Source organism: Ranitomeya variabilis, chromosome 5 (assembly GCF_051348905.1).
Source record: "Ranitomeya variabilis isolate aRanVar5 chromosome 5, aRanVar5.hap1, whole genome shotgun sequence".
NCBI lineage: Eukaryota > Metazoa > Chordata > Amphibia > Anura > Dendrobatidae > Ranitomeya > Ranitomeya variabilis.
Window position 1 is genome coordinate 135601980 of NC_135236.1, and position 14271 is coordinate 135616250.

At 41.7% G+C, this 14271-nt stretch overlaps 1 protein-coding gene across 5 annotated transcripts in view; it reads right to left on the reverse strand.

The window, feature by feature from the left end:
• The window catches only part of CERS3 (ceramide synthase 3), a 198604-nt gene that overhangs the window by 4642 nt on the left and 179691 nt on the right, over positions 1-14271 (reverse strand). For all 5 annotated transcript variants that reach the window (XM_077263362.1, XM_077263363.1, XM_077263361.1 and 2 more), the window contains 6 exons: positions 8338-8395; positions 7228-7278; positions 6113-6205; positions 5627-5755; positions 5436-5542; positions 4173-4326 (listed from right to left, as the gene is read on the reverse strand). In XM_077263362.1, coding sequence (XP_077119477.1) covers positions 4173-4326; positions 5436-5542; positions 5627-5755; positions 6113-6205; positions 7228-7278; positions 8338-8395 — 592 coding nt within the window. The remainder of the gene's footprint in view (positions 1-4172; positions 4327-5435; positions 5543-5626; positions 5756-6112; positions 6206-7227; positions 7279-8337; positions 8396-14271) is intronic.

Below are 14271 nucleotides of genomic sequence, written 5' to 3' on the forward strand. Positions count from 1 at the left end.
ATGCTGTCAGGGAATTTACACACGAATGGTTTAGATCCTGAGGCTGAAAAGCTGTCCTGATCACATCCATTGACACAGGCGCACGGCTTATTGCCGTGCGTTAGGTGTTACCTTTTTGTAGGTTTGTCAAAAGGTAAATGTACCATATAGTTTCATCAGAAAATGGTGGCATAGTACCAATGTCCGACTGGCGGGATTCGGTTGTGACCCCCTGAACTTTTACTAGAACAAAAGGGCATGAGTACTAGGAAAGTACAGCTCCACCCAAGTCTCCATATGGCTGCACCTTTCCAACCCCTGTGCTAGAAACGGTCACTAACGTCTGTATGGCAGCGCTTTTAGGTGAGGGTGAGATACCAAAGCTGTAAACCGGAGGATATGTTTAAACAAGTGCCATTGTTGCCCTCTACAGATGAGCATGTCACTCCCGCAGGGCGGCTGAATGCAGAACATTCTTTTGTTCTTCTCACAGAGCTGGTAAGTTTCCTGCTGGCAGTGCTTGGCTCGTGTAAGATCTGTGGCTTATTGCAAAACTCTGCTTTTAAATCCTCACTTGGCACATACACAAAGAGCGAGAGCATAAGCCTCTGGCTGCCTGCACATGCAGGGGGCTCCGTTCCCTCAGCCCTGAAAACTGGCCCCAATAGAAGGGGAAGTCAGTACATTTACAGTTTCACTTCATTAATAGAATGGGGCAAATTTCTGAAAACCCTTTGTGGCTCATAGCTGTCAATCACAATAAAACTTTCAATTTTCCCGAGCAGCTTAGTAAATGAAGGCGGTGTTTTGTTAGACACCGTTGATAAATCTGCCCAGGTGCACTGAACACAGTAACTGGATAAAGACATGATAAGTTTTAAAATGTGGCCATGGACTGACTATCTCAGGCCACGTGTGGCTCCTAGCCGATGGTGCTCTTATGCCCCAATGAATGAAGTCTAGCTGACCTAAACTGACCAAAGACAATTCTTACCCCCATTGTACGGTTCACAAAAGGAGCAATCCAGGGTGCCTAACATGTAAAGTGAGCCAGGCCGTAAGAAAACGCCATCTTATCGGGGATTGATGTTATTACCAGACTGTCATATAGACCGCTGCTGTGCTTACGTATCAGGTTTTAGGCCACAGACACATAGCAGAGACACCAGACGTTACTTATCTACCATGTTGCCTCTCCAGGACACAGTATTAGGATTTCTTCACACAACGCAGTCGTTCCAAAAGATGTCTGAAAAGATTCTCAGAAAATGCTCGACTCTTCCGATTAATTTCTATTGTAAAACCACTTTGTTGTTCGTATATTCAGCCTTTTGGGCGTCTTTTAACTGCTTCAAGTTTACAAAACACCAAGGTGGTTAAAAGAAATGAGCAAACCTTTCTCCAGGCATTTTCTGCTAGAAAGATGCTCCATACTTTACGATGGAAGTCAAAGGCTAGGCTAAAGGCCCCGTCTCACTAAGCGATTTACCAACTATCACGACCAGCGATACGACCTGGCCGTGATCGTTGGTAAGTCGCTGTGTGGTCGCTGGGGAGCTGTCACACAGACAGCTCTCTCCAGCGACCAACGATCAGGGGAACGACTTCGGCATCGTTGAAACTGTCTTCAACGATGCCGAAGTCCCCCTGCAGCACCCGGGTAACCAGGGTAAACATCGGGTTACTAAGCGCAGGGCCGCGCTTAGTAACCCGATGTTTACCCTGGTTACCAAAAAAAACAAACAGTACATACTCGCCTTTCGGTGTCCAGGTCCCTTGCCGTCTGCTTCCTGCTCTGACTGAGATCCGGCCGTACAGTGAGAGCAGAGCGCAGCGGTGACGTCACTGCTGTGCTCTCACTTCTCACTGTACGGCCGGCAGTCAGTGAGAGCAGGAAGCAGACGGCAAGGGACCTGACGGACATCAGAAGGCGAGTATGTACTGTTTGTTTTTTTTTACATTTACGCTGGTAACCAGGGTAAACATCGGGTTACTAAGCGCGGCCCTGCGCTTAGTAACCCGATGTTTACCCTGGTTACCAGTGAAGACATCGCTGGATCGGTGTCACACACACCGATTCAGCGATGTCAGCGGGGCCTCAACGACCGAAAAAAGGTCCAGGCCATTCCGACACGACCAGCGATCTCACAGCAGGGGCCTGATCGCTGGTACGTGTCACACATAGCGAGATCGCTACTGAGGTCGCTGTTGCGTCACAAAACTTGTGACTCAGCAGCGATCTCGCTAGCGATCTCGCTATGTGAGACGGGGCCTTAAAACAATGCCCAGCACAAACCTTGGCAATGTTTTGAGCATTTTGTAAGAGTTTTCACCTAAAAAAAACAATAGTATTTTAATAGATTTAAAAAAAATGGCCAAAAATCACCCAAAAAATAAAATAAAAAATGTTTGCAGAAAATACCAAAAGAAAAAAAAAAAAAAAGTTAACAAAACGCTTCAGGAAACACTTAGGCTGGTTTCACACTTGCGTTTTGATCTGCAGCGTTTTAGCGCTAAAAAACGCATGCGTTTTTTTTCTATACTTAACATTAAAAACGCATGCGTTTTTTAGCGTGCGTTTTGACGCGTTTTCGGCAACGCATGCGTTTTTTGACGCGTGCGTTCATTTGCAGAAATGCAACATGTAGTAATTTATAGCGGCGTTTTTTTGCCGCAAAAAAACGCATGCGTTTATTCGCGACGAAAAAATGCATTGCTGTCTATGTAAACGCATGCGTTTTTAAGCACATGCATTTGCTTGCGTTAAAAACGCATGCGTTTTTATAGAAAAACACAAGAAAAAAACAAGAAAACCCTAACCCTAAACACAAGAAAAAACAAGAAAACCCTAACCCCAACCCTAAACACAAGAAAAAACAAGAAAACCCTAACCCCAACCCTAAACACAAGAAAAAACAAGAAAACCCTAACCCTAAACACAAGAAAAAACAAGAAAACCCTAACCCCAACCCTAAACACAAGAAAAACAAGAAAACCCTAAACACAAGAAAAAACAAGAAAACCCTAACCCTAGGGTTACTAGGGATCCTAACCCTTAGGGTTAGGGTTACGATCCTAACCGTTAGGGTTAGGATCCCTAGGGTTACTAGGGATCCTAACCCTAACCCTAGCTATTTCTGTTTTTAGTGGGTTTTCTAGTTGATTTTGATGATTGTCAGTTGTCACACACTGCTCAGCATGCGTTTAAAAAACGCAAACGCAGGAAAAAACGCATGTAAACACCGCAAAACGCCGCGGTTTTTTTTCTGCATGCAAAAACGCATGCGTCTAAAAAATGCGGCGTTTTGCCGCGTTTACATGCGTTTTTTCACCACATGCGTTTTTTTTAAAAAACGCTGCAGATCAAAACGCAAGTGTGATACCAGCCTAACAGAAAAAGTTCAGAAAAAAAATAAAGCCGACGTTTTCTGAAAAGGTTTCAGTTTGGAAAATTAGTTTTGATAGTCGTAAAAAAAAAAAAAGACCGTAGAGAGAACATCCCCTTACTGAGCACTGATTCTATGGCCAATTTCATCTAGCCTCATCTATGCCCATGTGGCTTTTCAGATCGGGAGGCTCGTGGCCAGTCCAGACACTGCAGTCCGTACTTAGATTGGGATTGTCTGATGTGTGACAGCAGCTCTTAGGATAATACCGCTGACATATGGTGTCCAAAGGAACTATTGCACCTTTTGTACCATCAGATTGATAAAGACCCCAACAAAAAACTCTTCCATTTTCTGAAAATGAAGAATGTAGTAGGTTCCTATACCCTTCTACAGGCAACTCTCTAATTAGTAGTGCGCATGAGCCCTTAGTGTGGGAATACAAACAGGAGGCCATGTTGTTGGCGATCGTAGAAATGGGATCAAGCAAATGCCTATAAACTCCAAAGCCAATGATGTACATTGCGGGCTGTATATCTGCTGCATGGGATGACCAGGCTGAAGACACCTCAATGTCAGGATTGTATAGGGCAGAGTGATGCATCCGTTCTACCTAAAACAGAACCTGGATCCCAAAATAGAAGCCTCTGTGCACATTATACTCTATGTAAGATCCACACTGAGTACAGCCTGGGTGTAAGCTTCTTCCGCTTTCCAAGAATGGAGGGATGATGGGTCATTTTGCCTCGCCGTCTCTGCCTATACTCGATTATAAAGAGTGACATAGTGGTTATCATTAGAACTTACATTTCCTGAGATCATTTTGCGCACCATCCTAAAGATAAGGTAAGCCCAGTATATATGAAGGAACTGGAGGATGAACATAACCATATTGAAGAAGTAGTAGAGGAAGAAGCGCGGGCAGTAGTACAGGGGATACACCACCGTTGCATAGATTATCCTGCAAAACAAACATGTTGGTTATTTCTTGTACAAGTAATGCTGTGCTTTCTCTGGCTGGGCTCTACTGCAACTTTGTACAAAATCACAGAAAATTGGAAGTCTGACATTTTATAACCATAGGGACCGCTACATAAGTGGTCCGAAAGACTTTCAAATAGTTGCAAAATATTTGCGCAATGAGGAGTTGCGCAAAAATTGTGCAACTTTTGGCATATGCCTCTTAATGAATTTGGCGCATCTTATTCCTACACGCGCCTCATTAAGACTCAATTACGAGACGTCAGTGTTAATGACTTGAAGCAAAAATCCTTAGTGACGTTGGAAGGTACCTTCAATAGTTGGTGCCAGTGAGATAGTTTTCTTTCCTTCTGGGAAAGTTCTCTTCTGCATGTTTTTCACACTGACTGTTGCCAATAAGACTCCGTACACAACTGGTGTCCATGAAAGGGTAATCCTATCTTATACATTTAAGGAATATCCACAAGATATGTCATGAATATCTAATAGATGTGGGTCCGGAATCTGTCTTGAGAATGGGGCCCTGTAGCCTGCTGCTTCCAATGACAAGGTGGACGGAATTCCCATAGAAATTAATGGGAATTTAAAAAAACTTCTGCACTTCAGTGGCACATGTCAGGGCCTTGTTCTCAAGTTAGATCCCATAAATGAGATCTACATCTAATATACAATTACGTCACACCCTGTAGATCTGCCATAAATGTACAAGATGGACATCCAGCCTTTCAAATCCATATACCAGTATGAGGCTAATTCCTGTAGATCAGATTAACTGCAGCTTTCCATCACTATATTGCACTGCAGTGGCAGTGTGTACTTTTTGCAGAAATCCATACACCCTCTCAACTTTTTCGTTTGAGACTTTATGCGCAAGGAACATAATTTCTAAACCTTTCCTTTGTAGGTTTTCCTTATTCCGTCTTATGAGAAGTGGAGCAGAGAACAAATCTGTGGTTCTTCACCGGCCTTTATCACAACCTTCATCCACTAATGTGATAAGCTCCTAGATTCCAGCCAAGTCTTTCTTATAAACTATCTAAATTTTTACGTCGATCAGATGACTTAGTACATTCAGTGATGGGAACTTACCAGAAAGGGAAGACAATGAGCCGACTGATGACAAAAACAACTGCGAATACGGCAAAGAGAATGTTGCAAGTCTTGCTCCACTTAGCGTAGCTGCACATTTTAGCAGCCTTCAAAAAGAAACAAAGGCGAGATTCTAATCAACCTGGATATACAAAAATATAAAGCTGCTGCCAACAACATCTTCACTTTACCTCTAGCAAAACATCGGAGACATCGTGCACCAGCAGGGTCAGAGTTCCCACTCGGATATACTTGACTCCCCATGAAAAGTTCAATAGGAAAATGGTGGCCAAGTGGTGAACAACTTGTACCATGAAGTCCTGCATTAGGAAACAAATAGTCAAGAAAGCAGAAATAGAATATGCAATGTTTAAAAAAAAAAATGAATTCTGTCAAATGGAAAGTTTATGATATTATTGCTTTGCTCTCGTATTATTAAGTGTAGAGATAAAATCCCCAAATTTCCTCCAGTTTCCTTAAAAATTCAAGGGACGTTGCTGGATTTACATCTTTAGTCCTCAGAAAAGTTTTGATTTCCTGTGTCTTCAGTAGCTTGGCAGGGCATAAAAACACATGTAGGGTTGTATCCAACCGAAAGAAAGGACCAGCAGAAAGGATGATCAGGAAATCCTGATAAAAAATAAAGAGCTTGATGTTGCTATACAAGGTTCTCTTACCTTCCGTCTAACATCAGAGGCAACGCTAAATAGCAGGGACCAGTAGAAGCCCAATTCCATCACATAGTACCAGTATTGGGACTCCAGAACTTCCTAAAATAAGAGAAACGGGGGATATGGTTACTGTGTGTTTACAACTGTGAGATCTGCTGCATTTTTCTGCATCTGTAAGTTAAAAAATGTAACAAAGATATCATCCAGGCATACATTGCTTAAAGGAAAGTGGTATTCCTGTCTCCAAGATCATATCCCAGAATGTAGTAGGTGCAATATTCATATTAGCAAATACCTCCAATTAGAAATTTAGTATAGTTCTTCAGATTTGCCATGTCACTTACCGGTTGTGCAGGCATTGTAGTAGCTTAGGTATCCATGGTTATGACCACTCATATGGTGACAGTTAGACCGCTCTTAATGGTCATAACCATGGATACCTAAGCTACCTGCAATGCCCTGCACATGGGGTAAGCGACATGGCAAATCTGAAGAACTATACTCTATATATATATATATATATATATATATATATATATATATATATATATATATATATATATATATATATATATATATAGTAATGCTATATAATAGACAGAACAATTCAAACCAATACTTCTTATTCACAATATAAGCGAGGCTAAGTAGCTTTGCTCTAGAGGAAGAAAGCGATCCGAGATCCATCTGCAGACTGCAGTGTCAGGGTTTCTGCCCCTCATCAGCGCAATGGAAGGTAATGGTTGGGTGAATGAGATGCATTAGACACAGCTCATCGGATGATGCGAGAGGCACTGGCGTTCACAGAAAAAGCTAATAGATTACCGAACATCTATAGTGGATTTTAAGCACTTCAAGGAAGGGAGCAAATCGAAAATTAGCTTTTAAGAATTGGACTTCACTATTATAATAATGTATAACTTTCATCATTAGTATTCTAACTACTAAACTGCACTGTCACAGAACAATTATCCTCCATGATTTCTGGCAGGTTTACCAATAGTCGAGAACCAACAGTATATAGAAGGAAGTTGGATACGGACCACTGGACCAATCATTAATTGCTATTAGAACAATTTCCTACTTTCAGAATTCGGCTCTGTCCATTTCAGTTATCGTACCTGCTTTGGGTATCCTACCCATACTTCCCACACGTCGTGAAACCAAGGTTTCTGCAAAAGAAAAACATCTTGTTACAGTGAAACACCCATTATAGTAATATAAAAAGGTCTCAGTTAAATAGTTAGCACACCCGGCTGTTGGTAGGAAAAGTGACATTACTACAGTCCTCCGGAGTTATTAAAAGTCTCACACTGCTGGAGGAGCACATCCGATAACGGACGTGGTCTTAGGAAATGCTAGTTATTCAATTATTATTAAAACTAGGTTCAACAGACAGAAAAGTTACATTAATTAATGTTCTACAAGGTCCAGTAAGCGCAATTACCAATGAAAATTACTCAATCGAAACGCAAGCACAGTACGTACAGCAAAAGCTGGAGTCCCTGTGAGCTTGAGTGTAAGTTGGGATAACTTTTTTTTTTTAATCACCTGTCCATAGGGGGGGTCTGACCGCTGGGACCCACTCTGATCAGCAGAATGGGGTATTTTTAATCCCAGTACAGTGGAGCGGCAGTGCACATGCCCAACCGCTGCTCCTTTTACTCACCATAGAGCTGCTGAGCGCTGTGCTCATCTTTTTTCCAGTAGCCCCATAAAGAATGAACAGAGAGGCATCCATACTGGCAAGGCATTTTCTAACGGGGATAGAAGTTATCTGTTCGGGATAAAAATTCCCCGATGTACTGATCAGTGCGGATCCCAGCGATCAGCAAGTTATCACCTGTCGTACAGATAGGGGATAACACAGGCGTCTCTTGGGGTTCTCTAGTGAAGAATGAGGCTGCTAACACTGGGATAAAAGACATCTCAAAAAAAGGCAAAGTATCAACAATCGCATTGAGCTGAAACGTCTCACCGGTTAATAAAAGGTTAACTGCACGGGATGCGCTGCCTGACTCTCTAGATTGGATGATTGTTGGACCACGTCCATACAGGAGTACATTTCCTCTTAAAAATGATCAGCGCTGCTGCTTTTCCTTTAGTTACCATTGAACATTCACAACAAATGCGCCGTGTGTGACAGTGGCCTGAACACACTCGATGCAATGGTTTATTTCAACTTTAATGCATTGGCATCTACAGAGGTCAAAGCATGAATAATAACTTACATCATGGAGAACAGCAATTCCTCCGATCAGGGCGCACAAGTAAAAGGTGAACCTCCAGCTGGAGAGGAAACAGATGTGTAGGAGTTAGTTAGGTACCAGTGCTGTCTGCCGACCCTCCATGACTGCATGCAGTACAGAAAGGGTTTCTGGCTATACAGTGTACAACCAATGTACAGCGCTGGTTAATGCCGATTATCTCAACTATTAGCCAAACCTGTCTGCACAAAGCGCTATTACTTGCCAGCCTCTATTTTGCTCAATTCACATGCTACATTCAAAAGGTACGGAAAGTATTCATACCCCTTTAAATTTTTTGCTCTTTGTTTCATTGCAGCCATTTGGTAAATTCAAAAAAGTTCATTTTTTTCTCATTAATGTTCACTCTGCACCCCATATTGAATGAAAAAACAAATGTAGTAATTTTTGCAAATTTATTAAAAAAGAAAAACTGAAATATCACATGGTCATAAGTATTCAGACCCTTTGCTCAGTATTGAGTAGAAGCACCCTTTTGAGCTAGTACAACCATGAGTCTTCTTGGGAATGATGCAACAAGTTCTTCCTCTGCCATTCTTCCTTGCAGATCCTATCCATCTCCGTCAGGTTGGATGGTGAACGTTGGTGGACAGCCATTTTCAGGTCTCTCCAGAGATGCTCAATTGGGTTTAGGTCAGGGATCTGGCTGGGCCAGTCAAGAATGGCCATAGAGTTATTCTGAAGCCACTCCTTTGTTATTTTAGATGTGTGCTTAGGGTCATTGCCTTGTTGGAAGGCGAACCTTCACCCAAATCTGAGGTCCAGAGCACTCTGGAAGAGGTTTTCATCCAGGATATCTCTGTACTTGGCCGCATTCATGTTTCCTTGAATGGCAACCAGTCGTCCTGTCCCTGCAGCTGAAAAACATCCCCATAGCATGATGCTGCCACCACCATGTTTCACTGTTGGAATTGTTTTGGGCAGGTGATGAGCAATGCCTGGTTTTCTCTACACATACCACTTAGAAATATCACCAAAAAGGTCTATCTTCATCTCATCAGACCAGGGAATCTTATTTCTCATAGTCTGAGTCCTTCATGTGTTTTTTAGCAAACTCTATGCGGGCTTTCATATGTCTTACACTGAGGAGAGGCTTCGGTTGGGCCACTCTGCCATAAAGGCCCGACTGGTGGAGGGCTGCAGTGATAGTTGATTTTGTGGAACTTTCTCCTCTCTCCCTACTCGATCTCTGGAGCTCAGCCACAGTGATCTTGTGGTTCTTCTTTACCTCTCTCATCAAAGCTCTTCTCCCATGATTGCTCAGTTTGGCTGGACGGCCAGGTCTAGAAACACTTCTGGTGGTCCCAAACTTCTTCCATGTAAGGATTATGAAGGCCACTGTGCTCTTAGGAGCCTTAAGTACTGCAGAAATTCTGTTGTAACCTTGGCCAGATCTGCGCCTTGCCACAATTCTGTCTCTGAGCTCCTTGGCCAGTTCCTTTGACCTCATGATTCTCATTTGGCTGACATGCACTATGAGCTGTAAGGTCTTATATAAACAGGTGTGCGCCTTTCCAAATCAAGTCCTATCAGTTTAAACACTGCTGGACTCCAATGAAGGAGTAGAACCATCTCAAGGATGATCACAAGGAAATGGACAGTATGTGACAAATATAAGTGTCTGAGCAAAGGATCCGAATACTTATGACCATGTGATATTTCAGTTTTTCCTTTTTATTAAATTTGCAAAAATGTATACATTTGTTTTTTTTCAGTTAAGATGGGGTGCAGAGTGCACAATAATGTGAAAAAATGAACTTTTTTTTAATTTACCAAATGGCTGCAATGAAACAAAGTGAAAAATGTAAAGGGATCTGAATACTTTCGGTACCTACTGCAGAAATCTCTGAAGTTCTTTTCATTTTCATATGAATGGGATTTTTGGAATTCTGAAAGCACCATTTAGTTGACAGTTGCAGAAATTTCAACAACAAATCTGCCCCATGTAAGTCACATTGGGGCAGATTCCTTAACCCGTTCCCAACTGAGCGATTTTCCGTTTTTTTTATGCACTTTTATTACTTCTTCCCCTTCTTCCAAGAGTCATAAATCTATTTTTCCATTGATAATCCATATAAAGGGCTTTTTTTCTTTGCATGATGGCTTCAACTTTTAAATGACATTATTCTTCCAAGGAATGCACTGGGAAGCAGGAAAAAAGTGCAACAAAATTGGTAAAAAAGCGTAATACCATAATTATTTTTTGGGGTTTTGTTTTTACAAGGTTTAATATACGGTGAAAGAACCTTGCAACAGGATTCTACAGGTCAGTACAAATACGGTGATGCAAAATATGCATATTTAAAAAAATAAATAGAAAGTTCATATAAAAAGTCTTGTGTTGCCATTTTCTGAGACTTGTAACCTTTGAAATTTTTGGTAGATGGAGCTGTGTAAGGGTTTATTAGTATTTTTGCATCCTGAGCGGATGTTTTCATGGATACCAGTTTGGGGAAACTACAAATGTTTGATCGCTTCTTATTGCATGTTTTTGCATTGTTGCGGCTGCTGAAAAACTGCAAATCTGACATTTTGACTTTTTTTTTCTCATTACGTTTATTGATCAGGTTAATGTTATATTTTGATAGAACTGACCATTACAGGACGTAGAGATATCATATGTTCTTTTTTTTGCATTTCTTTATTGTTAATGTGAAAAAAGGTCGCAATTTGAAGTTTTGTTTTATATATATATATATTTTTTTTATATTTTGTTAACTTTTAACTGTATTGTTTTTAGGGGACCTGCAATTGACTGATCGCTTGTACTATATAGAGTAATACCCCGCTACTGCTGTATATAGGAAAAATCGTGGTCTCCTTTGAATGCCACAACTTTTCAGTAGTTCAAATACATGTGTACAGCGTAAATAGCAGCCACGCTACCACACAGCTTTAGGTTATCACAGACCCCCAACAAATCAACGTACAGAAGAAATACAGAGGTGTATAGGCCAATCTAGAAATGGATAGCATATACAGACTACTCACATCTCGCTGTCTTTATTGGACATAGTCCCGATACTTTATTGAAAAAAAATAAATGTTAACATGCTGACTTTACATAGTGTCACAGGATGCAATGTTTCGGGAGATCAAGCCCCCTTCCTCATGTGTGAGAACTACAAGATGTGAGTAATCTGTATAAGATATCCATTTTAAGATTGCCTTATACACCCTATATGTCTTCCTACTTTTATGAAAGCCAGCCACAGTCTGGTCTTCATTGCAACACCATAATAGCAGATGTTACATCTGATGGCCAGTTATAGCAGTGCACGCCTGGGATACAAACTATAATAGTGCGCCTTACACCTATTTATTAGATTCTAGGTCATACAGTGAGGCTGTGTAACGTCTGTCACGTGCTCAGTGTGAACCTGCTCTGATCTATGAAGAACACAGGGCACCAATGTCGAATCTGCCACCAATCTTTATGTTTTCTGGCAAATGCCAATCGCCCTGCACAGTGTTGGGCTGTAAGCACAACACCCACATGTGGACGGTGGCCCTCATACCTTTTTCATGGAGTCTGATTCTGACAGTTTGAGCAGATGCATGGATGTTAGTGGCCTGCTGGAGTCATTTTGCAGGGCTCTGGCACTGCTCCCCCTTGCACAAAGAAAGAGGGAGTGGTCCTGCTGCTGGGTTGTCCCCCCTCCACGTTTCCTGGTGTACTGGCCTGTCTCCTGGTATTTGCTCCATGCTCTGGACACTGTGCTGACAGATACAGCTACATTTCTTGCCACAGCTTGCATTGATGTGCCATCCTGGATTAGCTGCACTACCTAAGCAACTTTTGTGGGTTGTAGACACCCCCTCATGCTACTGTACCTTTAAGGCCGGCGTCACACTGGCGAGTTTTACGGACGTATGAGCGCAGAAAATACACCCGTAAATTACGCATAACACACGGCCCAATGATTCTCTATGGCCCAGCTCCTATCAGCCGTATTTTACTGATCCGTATTATACGGTCTTCTACGGCCGTACAAAATCGCAGCATGCTGCGTTTGTCACCGTAATGCGGAAAAACAATCGCCAATGAAAGTCTATGGGGGCGAGAAAAATACGGATTACACACGGACCAGCAGTGTGACTTGCGAGAAATACGCAGCGGTGTTCTATAGAAAAGCCGGTAATTCAATTGCCGGCTTTTCATTTCTCCTTCACAAACCCGACATGATATGAGACATGGTTTACATACAGTAAACCATCTCATATCCCTTTTTTTTTTTGCATATTCCACACTACTAATGTTAGTAGTGTGTATGTGCAAAATGTGGGCGCTGTAGCTTGTAAAATAAAGGGTTAAATGGCGGAAAAAATTAGCATGGGCTCCCACGCAATTTTCTCCACCAGAGTGGTAAAGCCAGTGACTGAGGGCAGATATTAATAGCCTAGAGAGGGTCCACGGTTATTGGCCCCCCCTGGCTAAAAACATCTGCCCCCAGCCACCCCAGAAAAGGCACATCTGGAAGATGCGCCTATTCTGGCACTTGACCTCTCTCTTCCCACTCCCGTGTAGCGGTGGGATATGGGGTAATGAAGGGTTACTGTCACCTTGCTATTGTAAGGCGACATTAAGCCAGATTAATAATGGAGAGGCGTCAATTATGACACCTATCCATTATTAATCAAATAGTACGAAATAGTTAATAAAACACACACACATTATTACAAAGTCCTTTAATGAAATAAAGACACATGTTGTTGTAATATTTTATTAGACTCTTAATCCACCTGAAGACCCTTGTCACCTGAAACAAAGTTTCAAAAAAACAAACAACAATATTCCATACCTTCCGTCGTTCTGTCCCACGTTGTAAATCCATCTGAAAGGGTTAACTAATTTTACAAGCAGAAGCCTGTTAATGCAGCCGCTTCTGCCTGTAAAAACCCGGGGAATGAATGGGAAGCAGGGTGACCTGTAGTTACCTTGAGTCGCGGTGAGGCGCCCTCTGCTGGATGTCCTCATGAACTGGAGCCTTGGAATTTTTCCCACGCTTGAGTTCATATGAGGACATGCCTTGCTAATTGCCTATAGTTTCTAACTATTGTCTGATTCATTTGCACAACAGCAGGAGAAATTGATTCACAATTGGTGTTGCTTCATAACTGGACAGGTTGATTTCACAGAAACGTGATTAACTTGGAGTTACATTGTGTTGTGTAAGTGTTCCCTTTATTTTTTTTGAGTAGTGTATATTTCTAAAGGTGCTATTGACATGAAATTCTCACCTGATGTCAGCAACAACCCATCCAATCCACACAGGAAAAAGAAATCAAACCATAGATGTCCATAAATTAAGTTATGTGTAATGACGAGACAGGACAAAAGTATTGAACACGCTTACTGAAATGTATTTAATACTTTCTACAGAAGACTTGGTTGTTCATGACACCTTCAAGTCATTTCCTGTATGGAGAAACTAGTTGCATGCATTGCTCAGGTGTGATTTTGGCCCACTTTTCCACACAAACACGCTTCAAATCCTGAAGGTTCTGGGAGCTCCTTCTATGAACTCTGAGCTTTAGTTCCTTCTATAAATGTTCTACTGGATTCATGTCAGGTGATGGGCTGGGCCATTCTAGCAGCTTTATTTTCTCTCTCTGAAACCAATTGAGAGTTTCTTTGGCTGTTTGTTTGGGATCATTGTCTTGCTGAAATGTCCACCCTCATTTCATCTTCATCATCCTGGTAGATGGCAGCAGATTTTTATCATAAAATGTCTTGGTACATTTGAAAAATATTTAGAATTGAGAGTCCTCAGTGGTTGATACCTTTTAATGGCTAACTGAAAAGATGGTAACAAATTGCAAGCTTTCGAGACTACTCCGGTCTCTTTATCAGGCATAAACTAAAATAAATTCTGGAGAATCACATATTTATGCACA